The sequence below is a fragment of the Lissotriton vulgaris genome, chromosome 7 (genome assembly GCF_964263255.1).
Source record: "Lissotriton vulgaris chromosome 7, aLisVul1.2, whole genome shotgun sequence".
NCBI lineage: Eukaryota > Metazoa > Chordata > Amphibia > Caudata > Salamandridae > Lissotriton > Lissotriton vulgaris.
In genome coordinates, this window is record NC_141695.1 from 544,877,552 (window position 1) to 544,899,328 (window position 21,777).

At 41.4% G+C, this 21,777-nt stretch overlaps 1 protein-coding gene across 1 annotated transcript in view; it reads right to left on the reverse strand.

Annotated features, from left to right (window-relative positions):
• CFAP52 (cilia and flagella associated protein 52) overlaps positions 1 to 21,777 on the reverse strand; it is a 149,490-nt gene that overhangs the window by 90,876 nt on the left and 36,837 nt on the right. The window contains exon 3 of the mRNA XM_086928737.1: positions 1,387 to 1,523. Within this exon, the coding sequence (XP_086784863.1) occupies positions 1,387 to 1,523 (137 nt within the window). The remainder of the gene's footprint in view (positions 1 to 1,386; positions 1,524 to 21,777) is intronic.

Consider the following 21,777-nt stretch of genomic DNA (forward strand, 5'->3'; position numbering starts at 1 on the left):
TGTAAGGCCTGTGGGACTCAGAAGAGTCCCACCTACATCAGGAACTTACCGAATCGGTAAAAATACCGATTCGGTAAATTTACAGATTCGGTAAATTTACCGAATCGGTAAAATAGGGCTCCTACATCACAAATGACCATTTACCGGTCGGTAGCGGCCGAAATCGGCCGTTACCGGTCGGTAAATGGCCACCTACATCTGGCCCAAGGTCTTTTATTTTCCCACTCCCTTTCTGTTCTCTGGTTTACGATGATCTCAGGACAACCCAGTGGGTATGCAAGAATGGTGTCTTACTCAAGAGAAAATTGTCTTCCTGGACATTTCTGAGGACAAGTCAGTGAAATGTGCTAGCAACATTTATAAATTTTAACATAAAAAAGTCAATTTATCCTACTGAAAATTCATCTTTATTTAGAGATTGGTTGATGTCATGGCATGGGGTCAGGGTGGCAGAAGTCATAACCTCCGATTTCTGTCTACCTCGTAGAAATCTCTGTGCTTACAGAGGAACGACTACCTCAGTGCTTTCTTTAGCTTTGCTCAGTGGATACCATGTTAATGAACAATTTAGCTACTTTTTAAATCAAAAATGAACTGTAAACTCCTATAGATGGAGTTGTTTTAGAAAAACAAAAGCTGTCAGTCTGACTTTTTATTCAATGTTTGGAAGTCATTGAAAAAAAAATTCAGGGCCTCCAGGCTTTTCCTGGCAAAAAGGGTCTATCAAAACGGGCTCTCTGAACAGGGCGGGTGTTCTGGGGTACTTAGATTGATGAGCCAATGCTCTTCGGGTCGTCTGTCTAAGGTTTCCGACAGCAGAGCCAGAGGAGGCTTTGCTGGTGGAAAAATGTACACAGAGATGGCGACGGAGAGTTTGATGATCACAATACAATTCCATGTTTGTACTCAGTCCACCCAACTCCAAATAAGGCCCGGAGTCCTTTTAACATTTCAACGTTAAGGATTTGTTCTTTCTGGCATACATGCTTTTGGAGGGAAGGTTATAACATGGAAAGTTAATTTGCATATTATGTTTACAGAGTGTAGAAAAGTTCACATTAACATATTTTAGATTTAACTACTTGAAATAACTTTTTAAGTATCCCTACTTTCAGGTACTCAGGGCTATCTGTTGAACTGGAAGTGAATTCACCTGCAGAATTGCCTCATAAAAAAACGTATTTGCTGATTATGAAACAACATAAGTTACGTGTACCTTTATTTTAGACCACACTGATATGCAAGGTCTACAGAGTCTGCAAGATACAAATGCCTCAAGACATCTGTATTGCATCAAAACCCAAGGTTTCAGGACAAATAACTGACTTTTGATAGGCAGGTGGAAATGGAAGCTGCAAAAACAGAGTAATGTGCATAGATTCTTACCATCCATCATCCTGACCACCTAAGGACACCAAGTACAAGTCATTTGGTGAGAATGAAAGGGCTTCAACCTTGACCTTGTGAAGAGAGAGTTTAGCACACAGCTCCCTTTTAGCATAATCCCAGAGCATAATGTCTGCCTAAGGAGGAGAGAAGAGGGAAAGAAGGCAATGAGGAGAGGTTTGTGAAAAGTACATACACATCCATCGCAACAGCTAACATCAAGGAAGGCAACGTGACTTACCTGGTAGCAATGGTATATCTAGAATAACAATTTAGAGAAAAACTCTGCACTGTTAGGCCTATTCTGACAGAGAGGAATGACTGCATTCTATAGTTTAATGGGGGGTGCAAAGTTGGGATATTACTAGATTGTAGGCATCGTATGGAAGCTGTAGAGACTGTGTCACACGCGTCATGGATGTACTAACTAAGGGAGGAGTGTCATCCTGGCAAGTCATATTGATGATGGTAAAAATAATCTTCTTGTATATATTCTCATACATCAATATATGAATCAATCAAATATACTATTTTCAAAAAAATAAAATACAGTAATGGTGTTACCAATACCTGCAAGAATCTAGAGCAACCTGGAATTTTAATGCTATAAATGACACATTTGCTTTTCTAACAAAGGGGAATTCGCCCTATGCAGTAATTTCGGGCTGCTCCAGATTTATTAGATATATTTCAAAAAGAAATATAAAATAAGGAATTTTTGCCTCATTGATGAACTTGAACAAGCATTTATTCCTTAAAACCTTAAAGACACTACTTTCTCTAGCCCCTAGAGTCCAACTGCATTATTACAATACCACCTGCAGTTCTACAGAAGTACTACTTCACGTACTACTACTAGCTGATATCTGCCTTTGTGAATTGGCCCAGGATTGCCCAACTCCCTACTAATAAAAGTTCAACAAGGGTCCACACCTTTGAATTTGTTTAACTCGTATATAAATATTCCTTCAATATTCTCATTGTAGATGTTTTGAGTACAATTCACAAAGGCATTAAAGATTTCCTTCATAGACTCATAAATACTTTTGTGAATCCGAACCAATGTGTTTAATGAAATACCATTGAAACATGATGTCCACAGAGAGGCCACAGATACAGTCTCTATTTTATGCCATGTGCTATCAATCAATCAGTACATTTATAGAGTTATGGAGGGGGGTAGGCGCTGCTACTGCTCGAAGAGCCAGGTCTTGAGAAGTCTCCTGAAGGCTAGTAGGTCCTGAGTCTGTCGCAGGTGGAAAGTTAGGGTGTTCACGGTCTTGGCGGCGAGGTGGGAGAATGATCTGTCCCTGATGGTTGTTCTTCTGATGCGGGGGATGGCGGCAAGGGTGAGGTTGGCAGAGCAGAGCTGGTGGTTCGGGTGTAGAGGGTGAGACGTCTGTTGAGGTATGTTGGTCCAGTAATGTGGAGTGCCTTGTGAGCGTGGGTGAGGAGCTTGAAGGTGATCCTCTTGTTGACAGGGAGCCAGTGCAGGTCTCTCAGGTGGGATGTGATGTGGCGGGATATGTTGAGGATGAGTCGAGCAGAGGTGTTCTGTATGCGTTGTAGTTGTTTCAGGAGTTTGCCGTAGTCCAGTCTGCTGCTGACGAGGGCCTGGGTGACCGTCCTTCTGGTCTCGGTGGGGAGCCATCTGTAGATCTTGCAGAGCATGCAGAGGGTGTTGAAGCAGGAGGATAAGACAGCGTTGACCTGCTTGGTCATGGGGAGCGATGCGTTGAGGACGAAGTCCACTTTGCATGCGTGGTCGCTGGGTGTTGTTGCAGTTCTTAGTGTTGTCGGCCACCAGGAGTTGTCCCACCTGGAGGGGGTGGAGCCGAGGAAGAGGACCTCCGTCTTGCCCGAGTTCAGTTTCAGACAGCTGTTCTTCATCCATTCAGCAATGGCTTTCATTCCTTCGTGGAGGTTGGTTCTGGCGGTGAAGTGGTCCTTGGTGAGGGAGAGGATGCTCTGGGTTCTGCCGGAGAGGAAGGAGGTGGTCCAGCCCAGGGCTTTGTTGCGGATTCCTGCACCGTGGAGGCATGTGCTTAGGGTGTGTTGGCAGACGGTGTCAAAGGTGGCTGAGAGGTCCAGGAGGATGAGGGCTGCGGTTTCTCTGTTGTCCAGGATGGGTCTGATGTTGTCGGTGGCGGCGATGAGGGTAGTTTCCGTGCTGTGGTTTTTGGCGGAATCCAGACTGGGATGGGTCCAGGATGTTGTCCTCGAGATAGCGGATATGTTGTTTGTTGAGGATCTTCTCGATGACCTTTGCCGGGAACGGGAGCAGGGAGATGGGCCAGAAGTTCTTGAGGTCTCTCTGGTCCGCCTTCGGTTTTTTGAGCAGGGCGTGGATCTCAGCGTGCTTCCAGTTCTCCAGGAAGGTGGCGGTCTCAAAGGAGGTGTTTATGATCTTGCAGAGAGGGGGCGCGCTGGTGGGGCTGGCTTTGTTGAAGATGTGGTGTGGGCATGGGTATGACGGAGAGCCAGAGTGGATGGTGTTCATGGTTTTGATGGTGTCGTCGTTGTTCACGTGGGTCCAGGCAAGCAGGGTGTTGGTGCGGGTGTTATGTTATTTTATTAGGTAATATTGTGGATAGAGATGGTAAATGAAGGTAATACAAATAGTGGTCTGCTTTGTAAAAGGACTGGTCACCTTGGGGTCTGTGATGGGCCCTCAGAATTCTTATTGATATTAATAATACTGAGTAGATGCCCTGTGATGGCTGAAAGACATAGAACCACTCGGGCATTAAGGGATAATCTTTATATATTAGATGTTGAGGTTGTGTGATCGGATGATGTTGACGAGCGGTGCCATGTAGACGTTGAAGAGGGTTGGGCTGAGAGATGATCCTTGGGGTATGCCACAGATGATCTTGGTGGCTTGGGATCGGAATGGTGGGAGGCAGACGCTCTGGGTTCTGCCGGAGAGGAAGGAGGTGGTCCAGTCCAGGGCTTTGTCACGGATTCCTGCACCGTGGAGGCGTGTGCATAGGGTGTGGTGGCAGACGGTGTCAAAGGCGGATGAGAGGTCCAGGAGGATGAGGGCTGCAGTTTCTCCGTTGTCCAGGATGGCTCTGATGTCGTCGGTGACAGCGATATGGGTAGTTTTGGTGCTGTGGTTTTTGGCGGAATCCGGACTGGGATGGGTCCAGGATGTTGTCGTCCTCGAGGTAGCGGGTATGTTGTTTGTTGACGATCTTCTCTATGACCTTTGCCAGGAACGGGAACAGGGATATGGGCCAGAAGTTCTTGAGGTCTCTCTGGTACGCCTTCGGTCTTTTGAGCAGGGCGTTGATCTCGGCGAGCTTCAAGCTCTCCGGGAAGGTGACGGTCTCAAAGGAGGTGTTTATGATCTTGCGGAGATGGGGCGCGATGGTGGGGCTGGCTTTGTTGATGGTGTTCATGGTTTTGATGGTGTCGTTGTCGTTCATGTAGGTCCAGGCAAGCAGGGTGTTGGTGGGGGCGCTATGTTATTTTATTAGGTAATCTTTAAGATAGAGTTGGTAAATGAAGGTAAAAGGACTGGTCACCTAGGGGTCTGTGGTGGGCCCTCAGAATTCTTACCAATATCAATGTTTCTGTGTAGAGGCCCTGTGATGGCTGAAAGACATAGAACCACTCGGGCATTTACGGATTCTCCTTATATATTTATCCCATTAGCTGTTTTAAAGTAGGCATCCAATGGAGAGCAATCAATGAGAGTGGAATATAGTCTTTACAAGTGGTTCTCAAAAAAAGTCTTTCATCGGGTAGGTTTTGAGGCCAAGATAGATGACATTGACATGAGCCCATTATAAAAGTGCTAAAAGAATTGAGAGCTGTATTGTGCTACATCTGGAAACATAACTTAAGTAATTTAAGGTAGAAAAAATAAAACCTATTGTATACTACATCAAAAACTAAACAGCAAGACAATGCTAATGCTAAAGGAGTTAATAATAATAATATTATTATTATTATTATTATTATTAGAATGCTACCATTATTTCCGACGTTGGGTTAGATTAGGAGCACAGCTTCTAATAACCTTACTGCCAACATGCTGCTGGGTGATAACAATAGTTATAGTAGGTGGGTTTATTTTCAACACTATACCCTGTGTTGCACTACGATCAAAATGACCTGATCTCAGGACAGAAAATGTGAATCTACATTTCTTGAGCAATATTTATCTTACTTAAAAGATAATCACAACACTAACCGAATGACTGAGGACCATGGAATGTCTATATCAAGTCTGTATAGTTGGGTTGAATATTCAGGTAGATACCAATAGATTGTACTTCATGCTGGCAATCAACTGATTTTGTTTTATAATATTAATGCGTATTGTTTCAATCTATATGGCTTTAAAGTCATTTCTGAAGTTTTACATGTGAGCACTACAAGAGAGGAGCATCAGGCTTACCAAAAGCTGGCACTCCACCAACTAGGAGAACTAACGTGAAAGCTAATGGTACAGCCAAACAAACGTTACTGTATCTCCCAGCTCCCATGGTTGGGGCAGAAGTGCTGACAGGTAGAATAAGGTTGACATGAATCAGGGAATTCCTTGTAGCCAGACCCAGAGCCCAAGGTGATTTATTCATCAAGAGGTTCTTATCTGCGTCATGTAAAAAAACTGAGATTTTGCATATTTACATAATTAAGCCCCCCACACCAAGGCCACTTTACATAAGGGTCTTGTTCAAGATCCCCTTTAGACAAAAAGCCAGTTGGCCGTGTTCTCTGGATAAATTTGCAGATACCTAAACACAGGACGAGATACTCCAGGTTGCTCCCGTCTATTCTGTCACTGAGTCCCAATGAAGACCCGCTGTTGAGGCTCAACCTGGCCCTCTCCCCTTTATCGGGTTTAAAAGTTGACATTTCGCAAAGCCTGGATTGGATTATTCTTCCAAAATAGAGGCAACTATGATTGAAACTATTACCCCTATTCAACAAGATCACATTTATAATGTACAAATAAATGTAACGGACAGGCTTCTTAATAATGACTATGACTGTTATATATATATATGACTTCCTCTTTTTATTCACTAACCAAATTCTCTACTGGGCGCTGTTTTTGAGAGCCTTCTCTCTCTCATCTTTCTATCTGGAGTGACCATATGTATATAATGTAATTACAATTTCAAGTTGCATATAAAAAACTCATGCATTCACTTTTTTGTGTGTGATAAGTATTGTTGGGTTACCCCATAGATATGTAAAGGTAGAATAAGGGTCAGTCTTTGGAACACTGTGCTGGAGGCAAGAATCTCTACAAAGCTTCCAAGAGGCAGCTTAAGCAATGGTGAAGCTTTTTCCAATGAAAATTGTTGCTTTCTAGAACTCTTACAGGTGGGGTGGCAGTATTCTTCGTTGGGCTAGGGACTTGGGTCCAGATGTAGGTCGCCAAATACCGGTCGGTAACAGCCGATTTCGGCCGTTACCGACCGGTATTTGGATATTGAGATGTAGGGGGCCTGAATTTACATAATCGGTAAAGTTACAGATTCGGTCTATTTACCGATTTGGTAAAATACCGAATCGGTAAATTTACCGATTCTGTAAATCCAGATGTAGGTGGCACTGAAAACAGTGCCACAGGCCCTTAGGAATTCGTTATTTACCACCAAATAATAATTGGTGGTAAATAATGAATTTCTGTGTACATGCACATCTGTGCATGTACACCGGTGCCATGTGGCACACATACGTGCCCTAAGGGCATGTATGTGTGTTACATTGCACACAAGCCAGAATCAGGGGTGCAACAGGGTGTCAAAGTGACACCCTGTCCCCCTTGTAAATTCGGTAATTTTACCAAATCGGTATTTACCGATTCGGTAATTGACATTGATTCCTGTGGGCCTCAAAGCCCATAGGAATCAATGGCAATTACCGAATCGGTAAATACCGATTCTGTAATTACCGAATCTTACTGATTCGGTAATTAAATCAGTAAAAATACCTAGATCCCGATTGCCAGTTCTTAAATACCGAATCGGAATGATTCGGTAGTTAAGAATTGGTAATCTGGGATTACCTACATCTGGCCCTTGGTGTCTTCAATCCACCACATGCCACCTAAAGTGCAGTGGAGGAATTCAGTAGGGGATATGAATCCCTCCAAAACACGTAGGCAATTGCCATAACCTCCCCACCATCAAAGCCAACAAAACACCAGGATTAAATATAGAAAAGGGGGTTGTGCTTACAGCTAACAAATCCAAGGCTGTAGTAACTGCCATTCCAAGAAGAGGAGAAGAACATATCACCCACAGATGTGATAGGGGTGTAAGGAAAGGGCTTTCTCCGCAGGAAAAAACTTTTTCACTAGAGAGAAAGAAAAATGTGCATTTGCCTAGTAGGCTCCATTCTGCCTGTACGAAGCTCTTCCCAGTGGAGAACTCAGAAAGTACACCTGGAAACCTTCACCTGGAACAGCTTTGAAAGGCAGACTTATGGAAATGTTTCTAAATAGAAAAAAGTTGAAAAAGTACATCCAGGTGGAAATGTGGATCTCCACCCACACTTCTGTAACTTTCTTTGAGAATAAAGCCAAATGAATCTAAATGCAAACCATTTGCAGAGTCAAAGGTTATCAAGGAAACGTGGCGTGGATCCAGCCATCATAAGCACTGAATTGACATTTATTGTCTAAAAACTGCTTCATTCAAGTCAGAATTTGGCGCACATGGTCAGTTCTGAGGCAAGGCAGCTGTAGGCAGGCAGGTAGGTGCAAACAGTAGGGGTACAGATGGCCCAAACAAATAAAAAACACAACTTCATTTCAATTGGAAGATGATGCACATAAGTAAAATAAGATTTCAGCTTCAAGAATGGCTCAACGTATTCACACCTCTACGTGAATAATACATTCAGCATCTTATAAAACATGAAAAAGATCATTCTGAATTCAGCATCTCTTCATAATGCATTCCCACAGCAGGAGGATACAATACAACATACTGATGACATTTTGCTTTTTTTTTTAAACTTATTTACCAGACACAAGTTACAAAAACTAGTACATATTTTGGGTGCTTAGAATCCACTTAAACGTCTATTGATAAGGTATTCATAAATCATCAACAAGATTCTTCAGAACATCAATCCACCTAATCACTTCAGTGACCCACTGCCACCGGCCATCTTCAAATAAATCAAGAATGTACTCATCCCCACCTGGACAAGGATTGTAAACGTACTCGAATGTTTTGGTAAAGAATAAACGTAATAAGTTTAAAATTGATTGCAATATGGTTTTAAAGGCAGAAAGAAAACTAGCCGAAAACATTAAAGCTAATAAACATATAGAAGAGTCTCAACTTGATCTGTCTATTAAACGCAGTACAGTCTATTCCCATATTGCGGACCGAGTCGCCTCTCAATATAGACAATACATATTAGAAAGCTATAAATTAAATGAACAAACAGGCAAAGTATTAGCGCAGAGACTACATCAAAAAGCAATATCTAATGACATTCTTAAAATTCGAGATCTTGGTGGGGTTGTTAGGATTTCAAAAGGGGATATACTAGCAGCTTTTAATGAGTTTTATCAGGCCTTATATCACCAACCTAATAACGTGGGAGATCTGGGAGTAAAGATTTTACAATATCTAGAAGGTGTTAATAAAACTGACTATCGGAAGAACATAAAATAATACTTAGTGCCTCAATTACCTGGGAAGAAATTGAAACAGCTATTATGGGGCTTGCCACAGGTAAGGCGATGGGACCTGATAGTATCCCTTTAGAATTTTATCGAGTATTTAGGAGAATTTTAAAAACAGCACTGATTAAGGTTTTCCAGCTAGCTTTTCTAGGTAACCCTCCTGATTCATGGTCATCTGCCACTATTGTAATATTTAAAAAGAAAGGAAAGCCTAGTGATGAGTTAGGGTCATACAGACCCATTTCTCTAATTTCAGCTGACATTAAAATCTATTAAAAAATACTTGCGAATAGACTAAATGAACTGATGCCGTCCCTTGTTTCTATAAGACAACATGGATTTATTTCAAAAAGAGACACTACGGATCATGTTAAAAAAATTATACCATTGCTGGACTGGGCACAGGCTTCGGAGTCCCCGGTTGCGGTGGCCCTGTTGGTCGCTAAAAAAGCGTTCGACAGGGTCGCCTGGGGATTCCTATGGGCTGTTATGGCCTGGATGGGATTTCCCAAGGAATACATCAACACAATCAAGGCACTTTATCTTAATCCAAAAGCTGCTATTAGGATCACAGATACACTTTCTGAATGTTTTGGGATAACGAGGGGAATAAGACAAGGTTGTCCTTGTTGTTCTCAATATATCTAGAACCTTATCTTCGTAAATTATCAATTGATGAGGATATTGCTCCGGTCATGATCCGACAAAATGAATTTACAATATTTGCATATGCAGATAATGTTGCCATTACCACTTCAGATATTAGACGGGCATTACCAAAAATAATTCACCTTGCAGAAGAGTTTGGAGCTCTATCGGGCTACAAACTAAATCTTTCAAAGACCCAGCTGATTCACTCGGAAAGCGACCGGCCTAATGACCTGATTTTTGTTCCTGAAGCGCAATATCTTGGGATTACAATATCTCCCAAGATTGAAGAAATTGTACGTCTTAATATTGAACCAGTGTTCAAATCCTCTAATAATATTCTGGAAAGGCTAAATATTTTACATTTCTCCCTTTATGGTCGTGCTAATATATTAAAAATGTTGATTTTTCCAAACATTTTATATTTATTTCGCACAATACCCCTTCTGTTCTCATCGTCTTATTTTATAAAAATGGATAGAATGGCATCCAGGTTTCTCTGGGGCTATCATCGATCTAGACGGGCTTTGAGATGGTGCTCCCTTCCAAGAATGAAGGAGGGTTGGGGGATTTCCAACTTCCGACTATATTATTGGCTTATTTCATTAAGATATATGGGCATATTAATCTTTTCTGATATTATTATTGATGAATCTATCCACCCGTCAATTTATGAAATGTTGCTAGGCGAGGAAGTCTCTCAATGTTTAGTCAAAGTTGTAGAACCTAGTTACTAGAAAAAGACTAAGTTTAAAACTATATTAACAGCCTTGATAATCTGGAGGCAAATTAAGAAGAAAATTATCCGGTGGGGTGATCTAAATTATTATTCCCCTGTGTTGAATAATCATATGCTACCTGAGATTTTTAATGATCAAATTATGAAAATATGGCACTCTGCTGGGATAAGTTTATTGGGAGATCTCTATAAAGGTACTCAGATAGCTACCTTTTCTAGCTTGCAAACAAAATATAAACTATCTAGAAATGACTTCTTTAAATACTTCCAGGTCTGGAGCTTTCTGGAATCCAAGGGTATTATTGATCATTTATGTATGACTAAAAATAAAATTTTAGAAACTAGCAGAAGGGTAAAAAAAATAGGTTTAGTATATCAGATGGCTATTAAACAAATGGATGATGATCTGAGTCTGATTGAGAGTAAATGGCAAAGGAAATTTGAAATTGAAAATGTTGATATAGTCAGATCTATTGAATTATCGATCAGGATGCTATTTAATGGCTCGCTTCAAAGTCAGCACTTTATGTCAATTTATGACCTGTATTATTCCCCGGCTAAATTAGCCAAATGGAAAGTTAGAAATAGCGATGAATGCAAACGGTGTGATGAAACAGCCGCTGATTCTATTCATATGTTTTTCAAATGTTCGAAACTTTCGCAATTCATTGCAGATGTTGAACTCTTTGTAAATAATAATTTGGAGATAACTGTAAGATTAACTCCTGAAATGGTAATTATTGGACTTCAAACGGATCAAATTGAAACAAGGTCAGCTACTGCAGAAGCTTTTTTATTTATCAGTATGGCAGTTTTTCGTTTTTGTATTACTTCTCGCTGGCTAGATTCTGAGCCTCTAGTTTTTAATCACTGGCAATCCAAATTGTTATCTATATATCAATTAGAAATGGCAATTTATAGATCCAAAGGTCTAAAAAGGAAAAAAATTGGACAAAAAGTTTGGGCACCTATCTCTAAATGGATTTAATTTGATTTGATTATATCATTCTAGTCCTAATGTTCTGTATAAATATATTGTAATTTATTTATTGATTGCTTAAACCATTTTGTTATCTATTATGCTCAATGTACGACTGATTGCTGAAATAAAATTAATTAAAAAACATTTTTTTTTTAAAAGGATTGTAAACGCCTCTCTATCACAAGGCACGATCGCAGACTGCCTAAAAGCAGCTCAGGTGTCATCTATACATAAAAAAACTAACGCAGATAAAACTGACCTCAATAATTTCCGCCCTATCTCCAACATCCCCACACTAGAAAAGTACTAGAAAAACATGTACAATCGCAACTCTGTGCTCACATAAAGAATTTCCAAATCCTTGACCAGCATGAATCCGGGTTTTGGAAGGGGCATAGTACCATATCGCTCTCACGCACGTTATAGATGAAATTTTTAAAAATGCTGGACCAAAATGATTCCTACCTCCTAATCCTACTTGACCTTTCATCCGCATTCGACGCGGTTAATCACGACAACCTCCTATCCATTTTGAAGAGCCGAATGGTTTTCTCGAGTCGGGTGTTACAATTGTTCTCATCCTTCCTTCACCACAGATTGCAAAGAATCAAGGCAGAAAATGTAGCCTTACAGCTAGAGCGGTTGTCCTCAAAGCTGGGGAACTGAGTTCGAGTCTTTGCAATGACGCTCAACATCATGTGATTCTGGGCAAATCACTTAATCTCCCTATGCCTAAAAAAAATTAATGTTTCCATCTCTAACGAAACTGGTGCTCATGTAAAGCGCTCTGATACCTGATATCTTCGGGTCTAGTTTGTGCTATCTAAAACTCTAAAAAAATAAAATAAAATAAAAACTCCCTCTCCCAGCCCTCTCCAGTACTCATGGGTGTCCCCCAAGGCTCTCCCCTATCTCCTATCCTCTTCAACCTTTTCTTGGAACAACTAACTAATTCTTTAAACTCCACAAACACTCTCTTGTACCCGGATGACACACAACTTTTTTTGAAAATCTCATCCCCGGACAACATCATCTCACTCAACACCACCTTAAATTCTGCGCAAAATTGGTTAACGGAGAACCATCTACTGCTCAACACCTTCAAAACGGAATTACTTTTCATTTCCTCCCGAACAACATCCCCATGCTAAACCTTTGGCTGAAGCACCTCACTGCCTTCAACTGCACCCCTCTCATCATAGACTCAGCCAAATCTCTTGGAATCACCCTGTACAAGCACCTGAAGATGAAAAATTCATATCAGTAATGTGTGTAAGGGAGCTAACCACTTGATGAGGACACTTAGAAATATCAAGCCATTCCTTCCTCAAAAGGACTTCAAACGGGTGGTACAAGCATTGGTCCTGCCGAGGCTAGACTACGGCAGCGCTATGCTCCGTGGCCTTCCCAAATACCCCTTGGCGGTAAACGGTCAAAATATCGAGTAAAAAATATCGAATGGACATAATACTGAGTTTAAAATATAGAATGGACAAAATATCGAATGGACAGAATATAGACATCAAAAATATTGTTTTTAAGGTAAGTAATGTAATATCGAATGTTAAAAATATAGAAAGTTAAAATATCAAACTATATAATATAGGTTATTAAAATTATCGAATTTTTAATAATATCAAATTTTTTATAGTGTTTTTTATGTTATTATATGTGTGAAAAGAGTGTATTTATGTTATAATTTATTTTAATTAATGAATTTTGTTTTTTTTATTTTTGCGTAATTTAATTCTGTAGCGGGTTGTGGCTTTATAGGGGAATAGGGTGGGAAGTAATGTAATTATAATTAATTAAATATGTAAATGTATTCATTGGTATTCATTTTTAATTAACTGTAAATTAATTTATATTTGGTCATTAATTAAATTTTAATTGGCAATTAATTTTAATTAATTGATTATTGCTAATTATGTTAATTTTACTAATTTCTTTTCTGTAGCGGGTTGTGGGTTTATAGGGGAATTGGGTGGGAAGTAATTTATTCATAATTAATTAAATATGTAAAATTATTTATTGGTATTTATTTAGAAATAATTGTTAATTAATTTTTTATGGGTAATTAATTAAATTTTAAGTGCCAAATAATTTTATTTGATCAATTGCTAATTATGTTAATTTTACTAATTTATTTTCTGTAGCGGGTTGTGGGTTTATAGGGGAATAGGGTAGGAAGTAATTTATTTATAATGAATTAAATAATTCAATTTAATTAATTGTATTTAATTTGAATTAATTGTTAATTAGTTTTTAATTGTTAATTAATTGTTAATTTGTAATTAATTTGTATTATTAGGTAACTCATTGAAATAATTAATTTTAATTTGTATTTTTAATTGATTAATTATTACATTATATTAAATTGGTAATTACTTTTAATTTATTTTTTATAGCTATTAATTTATATTTTTTAAATAATATATGAAGTATTTACTTTCCTTACTGTTGCACTCTCTGGAGTGGGAATAGTAATTTTTACCCCTACGCTATCCAACGCTTTTCCTACTGTTGCACTCTTTGGAGTGGGAAATAGTAATTTTAACCCCTAAGCTATCCAATGCTTTCCCTACTTTTGCACTCTTTGGAGTGGGAATAGTAATTTCAACCCCTACGCTATCCAACGCTTTTCCTACTGTTGCACTCTTTGGAGTGGGAATAGTAATTTTTACCCCTACGCTATCCAACGCTTTCCCTACTGTTGCACTCACTGGAGTGGGAATAGTAACTTTTACCCCTACGCTATCCAACGCCTTCCCTACTGTTGCACCCACTGGAGTTGGAATAGTAATTTTTACCTCTACGCTATCCAACGCTTTCCCTACTGTTGCACTCACTGGAGTGGGAATAGTAATTTTTACCCCTACCCTATCCAACGCTTTCCCTACTGTTGCACCCACTGGAGTGGGAATAGTAATTTTTAGCCCTACGATATCCAACGCTTTCCCTACTTTTGCACTCTTTGGAGTGGGAATAGTAATTTTAACCCCTACACTATCCAATGCTTTCCCTACTGTTGCACTCTTTGGAGTGGGAATAGTAATTTTTACCCCTACGCTATCCAACGCTTTCCCTACTGTTGCACTCTTTGGAGTTGGAATAGTCATTTTTACCCCTACGCTGTCCAATGCTTTCCCTACAGTTGCACCCACTGGAGTAGGAATAGTAATTTTTACCCCTACGCTATCCAACGCTTTCCCTACTGTTGCACTCACTGGAGTGTGAATAGTAATTTTTACCCCTACGCTATCCAAAGCTTTCCCTACTGTTGCACTCTTTGGAGTGGGAATAGTAATTTTTACCCCTATGCTATCCAATGCTTTCCCTACTGTTGCACTCACTGGAGTGAGAATAGTAATTTTTACCCCTACGCTATCCAACGCTTTCTCTACTGTTGCACTCACTGGAGTGGGAATAGTTATTTTTACCCCTACGCTATCCAACGCTTTCCCTACTGTTGCTTTCACTGGAGTGGGAATAGTAATTTTTACCCCTACACTATCCAACTCTTTCCCTACTGTTGCACTCTTTGGAGTGGGAATAGTAATTTTTACCCCTACGCTATCAAACGCTTTCCCTACTGTTGAACTCTTTGGAGTCGGAATAGTAATTTTAACACTCTTGCTATGCTACGGTAATAATATTGCATATTTTTTAATAATAATATGTTTATATATATATATATATATATATGTTTTAACAAATAATACTTTTTTATAACTTAAATTAATTATTTAATAATTTTAAGGTTATTTAAGTATTTTTAAGTATATTTTAGTTATTTATGTTTAATATTTTTTTAATTTTACATCAATTTTAATAAATTCGATATTTTTACAAAGTACATATTTATAAACAATATTTTTGATTCAATATTTTTGTACTTACCTGTTTGTAGATAGGACTTCCATATTTTTGTAGTCGATATTTTGGAGTCAATATTTTAAATGCCTATATTTTTGTAGTCGATATTATGTCAGTGATCCACCTTGGCTCCACTAAGGGCATGACTGAACGCTGCAGCCAGACTGTTCACAGGTACCAAACGAAATGAGTACATATCCTCAATCCTTAAATCTCTCAAATGGTTGCCCTACGAAGCTCGAATTCAGTTAAAGATTGCCGTTCTGGCGCCCAAAGCCCTACATTTCAAAAGCTTGAACTATCCTGTGGTGGGAGAGCCTCAAGAAGCGCTGTCACTCTCCTCCTGAAACCACTCATCTTTTGGAAGAAGAGAACTTGTCTCTGAGCCTTCTCCAGCGCTGCCTCAAGGATATGGAACTCTCTTCCAGCGGAAGTATGCAGAATCTCATCAACAACTGCTTTCAAACTGGACGCCAAAAGATTCCTAATGAACACATTTTTACCTTAACTGGGTTAGGATCATTTGTTCGAAATCATTGAGCCTACAACCATTTTACCTTCAGGTACTATCATGTGATGTTGCTAATCTGTACCGTATTATGTGCCCCTCTTCGTTGCCTGCTATCTTCCTGCTTAATGTATTACTATCCTGGTTTCATTTGGGAATCATGCCATTATTCCTGTTGTGTGTGCCTACTTGATGTCGATATTGGATATATGCTCTTCTTTTCCTCATAATGTATCCCGCCTCGTAGCCTGCTTTATACCTGTTTTTGTACTACTCTCTTTTATTCATCTGTCTGGGAATTATGCTATTATTCTTGTGGTGTATGCTTACTTGATGTCGTTATTCGATTTATGATTCAGAAAAGGGGGTGGAGATGGACAGAGTATCTGAATTAAGCAGAACACTCCTACCCAGTCAACAGATCAGGGCTTGATCCATCACCGTTTTTTAGCTCACTGCACCATCCCAGCTCAGAACCTGGCTACATGCAAAGTCTGTCCCTGGCCCAGTGCATCATGTGAACAGGGCAGACCAAACTACCAAGCCAATTATTTTACTGGAAAGGAAACAAGCTTCCGGGGACCGGTTTCTGGCATTACAGCCATCTTCGGCCCGGCTTGCTTGAATCCTGATGGTGCAGTGAGCAAGGGACTCATGTCTGAGCATACCCTTCCACGCTTATGGTGGACAAAATGATTCAGAAAAGGGGGTGGTGATGGACAGAGTATCTGAATTAAGCAGAACACTCCTACCCAGTCAACACATCAGGGCTTGATCCATCACCGTTTTTTAGCTCACTGCACCATCCCAGCTCAGAACCTGGCTACATGCAAATTAGTCTGTCCCTGGCCCAGTGCATCATGGGAACAGGGCAGACCAAACTACCAAGCCAATTCTTTTACTGGAAAGGAAACAAGCTTCCAGGGACCGGTTTCTGGCATTACAGCCGTCTTCGGCCCGGCTTGCTTGAATCCTGATGGTGAAGTGAGCAAGGGACTCCTGTCTGAGCATACCCTTCCACGCTTATGGTGGACAAAACGATTCAGAAAAGGGGGTGGTGATGATGCACTGGGCCAGGCCAAGCCATTTTATTAGGTGATCTTTAAGATAGAGATAGTAAATAAAGGTAATACAAATATGTATTTTATTAAACTGCAGCACATTGACTCAAAAAATGACTGAGACAGAGTTCTGCTTTGTAAAAGGACTGGTCACCTAGGGGTCGATGGTGGGCCCTCAGAATTCTTACCAATATTAATAATTCTGAGCAGAGGCCCTGTGATGGTTGAAAGACATAGAACCTCTCGGGCATTAACAGATACTCCTTATATATTTATCCCTTTAACTGTTCTAAAGTAGGCATCCAATGGAGAGTGTCGCGATTCACTTCCTGTCCTCTCATGCCCACCACCAGAGGGCTCAATTGTGGGGCTTTCCAGTATTCTAATATGCCTCCAGACACTCCCCTGCATGCATATCCTGACTTCCAGGCCTTTGGACATCATTTATGAATGGACATCCATTCCCAATCTATGCTGGGTTTTGCGGAAGCCAGTCTGCTCATGCTGGAAACGCCATTACCTATAATCCCCTGCTCACTGCTTTGTCTCCACCCATGCAGGCCAAGGATGGGTGGAGGAATTTAGTAAGCATGGGTGTAAAATCCGTTCCGCTCGTGGATTTCGCGGATTTTCGGTAAATTCGCATTCCGTGAACTCTCGCGAATTTGCCGAAAATCCGCAAATTCTCACGCGGTGGATTTTTTGCTTGGTGATACAATATTGCGGCGCGCGGCGTTCACTTACCATCATTCAGCGTTTGCCGAGTTGTTTTTCTCGATATTTTGCGAGTGCTGCGCCATTTTGGATCTTACTGCGGGATCCCGCGGGAGTTTGGCGACCGCGATTACGTCATCGCGGCTTGCCACCTTGCACAGCGAGTACGCCGTGATCACGTATCGCGGGAGTTTGCAATTGCGAACACGTAGATGCGGCGGGCAGCAACAATCTTGCACCCGCGAAATTACAAAATTTGCAATTCTGCACAAGAAATCCACCAGCAAGCAGCATAAACCTTCTGAAAATGATGATTTTTTATCAGAATAACTCCTCAGGTTGACATTTGCCTGCACTTTTTTTTGCAAGGAGTCCATTTTGGGGGGGGGGGGAGGAAGGAAGTGACCCACAGTCTCCAACTTCCTGTTCCTGTCTAGCAGGCTCCTCCCAGTGCTTTCTTCATGTGCTGGTCACTTTCATTTGGATTATTGACCTGGAAGGATTACTTTTTGTGGATGCTGCTGGATATTTGGTTTTGAGGCCTTTTTGACTTTCTTTGGATCACTTTTGGATTAAAATTCAACTTTCACAAGTAAGTTTGTTTGGGGCATTACAATTGCTGTTCTGCAGAAAAACGAGTTTTGCAAAACTGAAAGCACTCAGCAGGTGCAAAAGTTCAAACTCATCATTAGTAACCATTCCCTGTAGTGCTTCCTGAGGGGACCCTCCAGAGTTCAGTTGCCTACGTTTGTTTGGGGCATTACAGTTGCTGTTCTGCAGAAAAACGAGTTTTGCAAAACTGAAAGCACTCAGCAGGCGCAAACGTTCAAACTCATCATTAGTAACCATTCCCTGTAGTGCTTCCTGAGGGGCCCCTCCAGAGTTCAGTTGCCTACTTGGAACTATTCTATGACCCTGCTCTGACCCTCACAGCAGGCTCATAGAATAGCTACAAGTAGGCCACAAAGGTCCTGGGAAAAAAAATTGCACTGCAACAGAAAGCAAATTACAGATAAGGAAGCAGGTGGCAGACTGGAAGTTTAAATTCAGTGACACATTAATAATTCAACTCCAAATTAATTCATTTCAGTTGAAGCAGGGAGTGTGCTTGCTTCCCCCCCCCCATAATCTACAGTGATGACCCAGAGGGTGGCAGTGATGTACCAGAGGGTGGCATGGGTGAACCAGAGGGTGGCAGTGTTGAAACAGAGGGTGCTGTGAACCTGTGATGATGAACCAGACGTAGAAACAACATAGTCGCGACCGTTGCGAGCCGACAAGTAAGTTCGCAATTGCGAACTGGTACAAAACCCTCGCGAACTGGCAGAAACCCTTGCGAACACAAAAAAAACAAAAAATCTGCAAATTCGCGAGAGTTCGCGGATTTTGCGGCTTGCGAATTCGCGAATACGCAAATTCGTGAATGCCAGATTCGCAAAATTCGCCCATGCTTAGAATTCAGCTCACCTGTGGTTGGTTGCTGCTAGCCTGCTCACACCTGATGGATGTAATTACTGTGAGCTCTTTTAAACCCCAGCTCCCTTCAGCCAAGTGTTGGTCATTGTAGCTGTATAAAGTGAAACCGATCCTTGTGTCCAGTGTTGCCTGAGCCTTTGATATCCTTGTTTCCAGTGATTCCTGAGATTTAGGTAATCCTTGTTCCTTGATGCCGGAGCTATAGCTATTCCTTGTGCCTGAATTAGCACTGGCTGCAGTGCTACTTGTTTCCTGAGTTCCGGAGCTAAAGTTAATTTCTGTTCCTGTTCCTGGGCTTCAGCTATTTCTTGCTCCTGATTTGCTTTGCTTGCAGTGCTCTCTTGACTCCTTGTCACGGAGCTGCAGCTAGTTCCTGTTTCCTTGAACCAGTACTGCCTGCAGTGCTTCCTTGACTCCAGAAGCTTTAGTAATTCCCTGTTTCCTTGAACCAGTACTGCCTGCAGTGCTACCTTGACTCCAGAAGCTTTAGTAATTCCGTGTTTCCTTGAACCAGTACTGCCTGCAGTGCTACCTTGACTCCTGAAGCTTTAGTAATTCCCTGTTTCCTTGAACCAGTACTGCCTGCAGTGCTGCCTTGACTCCTGAGTCTTAGCCCACTTCTTGTTCCAGCCCCAGCACTGCCTTCTATGTTTTCTTGAATCCTTAACCTGCACTATTCTAGTATATTATTGTAGCCTCCCCTTCTGTATATCCTTTTCCAGTCCCTGTCTTTCTTCCCATTTCTTTAGTTCCAGTTCAGAATTTGTTGTCTTTCTATCCTGTGGTCTTGCTTCTGTTACCTTCTATGTGTGTTACCTGCTTTCTGTCAAGTGTGCCCTGTGATATCCTTCCTTTCCTGTTAAGCACTCCTCCTTGCTAGCTCCTTGTCTATTGTGCTTGTGTTTAGTTTTACCCCCTTCCTGTTACTGCCTTGCGTGTTCCTGTTTGATCGCCAGGATCCATGGGCACAGCTGATTACCTAGGTGGTGTTTCTTGTTCACTGTGAGAATTGTCTTTGAGCTACATATATAACATCACCATAGGTATAAGCTCCATAGACCCTGCCTGTGCATGCATATCCTATATGTGGGTATTTTCAGGCAGTATCTGTAACAGCAATTGTGGGTGAGTAACTTCAGTCTTATCGTGTGGAGCTCCTGAGTGCTTTACCCTTTATTGTTAATGTTGTAGTATGTATGTCTTGCACATCTGTCCTGGGTGTAGTTAGTCTGCCAAATTCCCTTATGAGTGCCCTTCCTTTCTGAGTCTTAGCCATGCTGCGGCACCACCAAGCATATTACGAGTTTCCTCTCTGCCATGGATTTCATGGTGGTGAGCCCACCATGAATACTGTGGTGGAGAGGAAACTAAGGGGGTGTAACAGGGCCTCCTGTTGCCTCAGGGCTATAGGGTGCATGCAGGGGGGCACATGTTGTGCCCCCCTGTGTTTATGCACCCTACTTCCTGTACGGCATGGACTGCACTGGTCCATGCCGTTCAGGAACTGCCTTTGACACTCCTATTGAGGTATCTTTTTCATAGGCATCGCCATGGAACCACCAAAGAACCACTTACCAGAGACTAACAATGTCATAATCGGATCCCCAATGTATGGATTTGGTGTTCTTGGAGTGGGCGCTGGCATGGTGGCACGCTCCAAGACTGCCAAAGTTGTAATTAGGCCCTAAGGGATTTGACCAGAATCACAGGATGTCAAGCATCCCTGCCAAGACTCGAACACGGTTCCCCGGATTCGATGTTCACCGCTCTGTCCATTAGGTGACATCTTCAGACCATCCTAAAAATTGCAAGCCAAGTTTTAACAGGCCTCAGTTGGACATGTTTGTTTATTAAGCCCAGTACCACTACAAAGTATGCTATATTATGTATGGGCAGTGTCCCCTATTATCAATGAAAGTCAACAACTGCAAAGAGACCTTGATTACAGAGCCATTCACTGCATCACGGATCCGCCAGTATATGGCCCTTATTGTAGACAATGTACTTTGTGCCCTGCAAGGTGTGAGACTCGATGCACAAAGACTGCATTGAGATCATATTTAACAGAAGCCTACACATGATGGCTAGCCTGTTAGCCTTGGAAGCCAGCCCAGTGCAAACACATATGGTAAATATCCAGCTGGAAAGTGAGAAACTATCCTTATCCACCAGGTTGAATACCATCACAACACATTGCATTTCTTATTTCTGTGAATTCCAGTTCCAGCTAGGCGCCTTTTCAGCCACAGGTGGGACCGCCATAGCAGTGGTTGCCTTCAAGTGCCGAGAAGAGAAATTCACGCATCTTGTGGGCTCAAACACCCCTGCACACGATGCCACACAAGTTACACTCTGAGGCCAATTCTGCTGTATCGTTCGAAATTAGAAAACAGAAGGTGCATGCTTTTTGCCCTCTTTTTATTTTTCTATTTTGACTAATTGCCATTAGATGAAGGCCGCTGGGTGGCTGGGCCTCGTTGGCTTTTGTTTACCTGCCTGAAACCTAAAAACATTGATGCAAACTAACACAGCCCTTTTTAGGAGACTCTGAACCAAAGAGGACCAGTGCTTCCCTCTTGTTTCATGTGTCATCAATCTCCTACCACAACTGCCAGCTCCCCCAGAGCTCACATCACAGTGCACACCTGCCAGTGTCAATGTGAACCCTTTCTTTTTAACAGGAGTAGCAATGTCAACACAAAGCAAGAACGAAAACAGGGT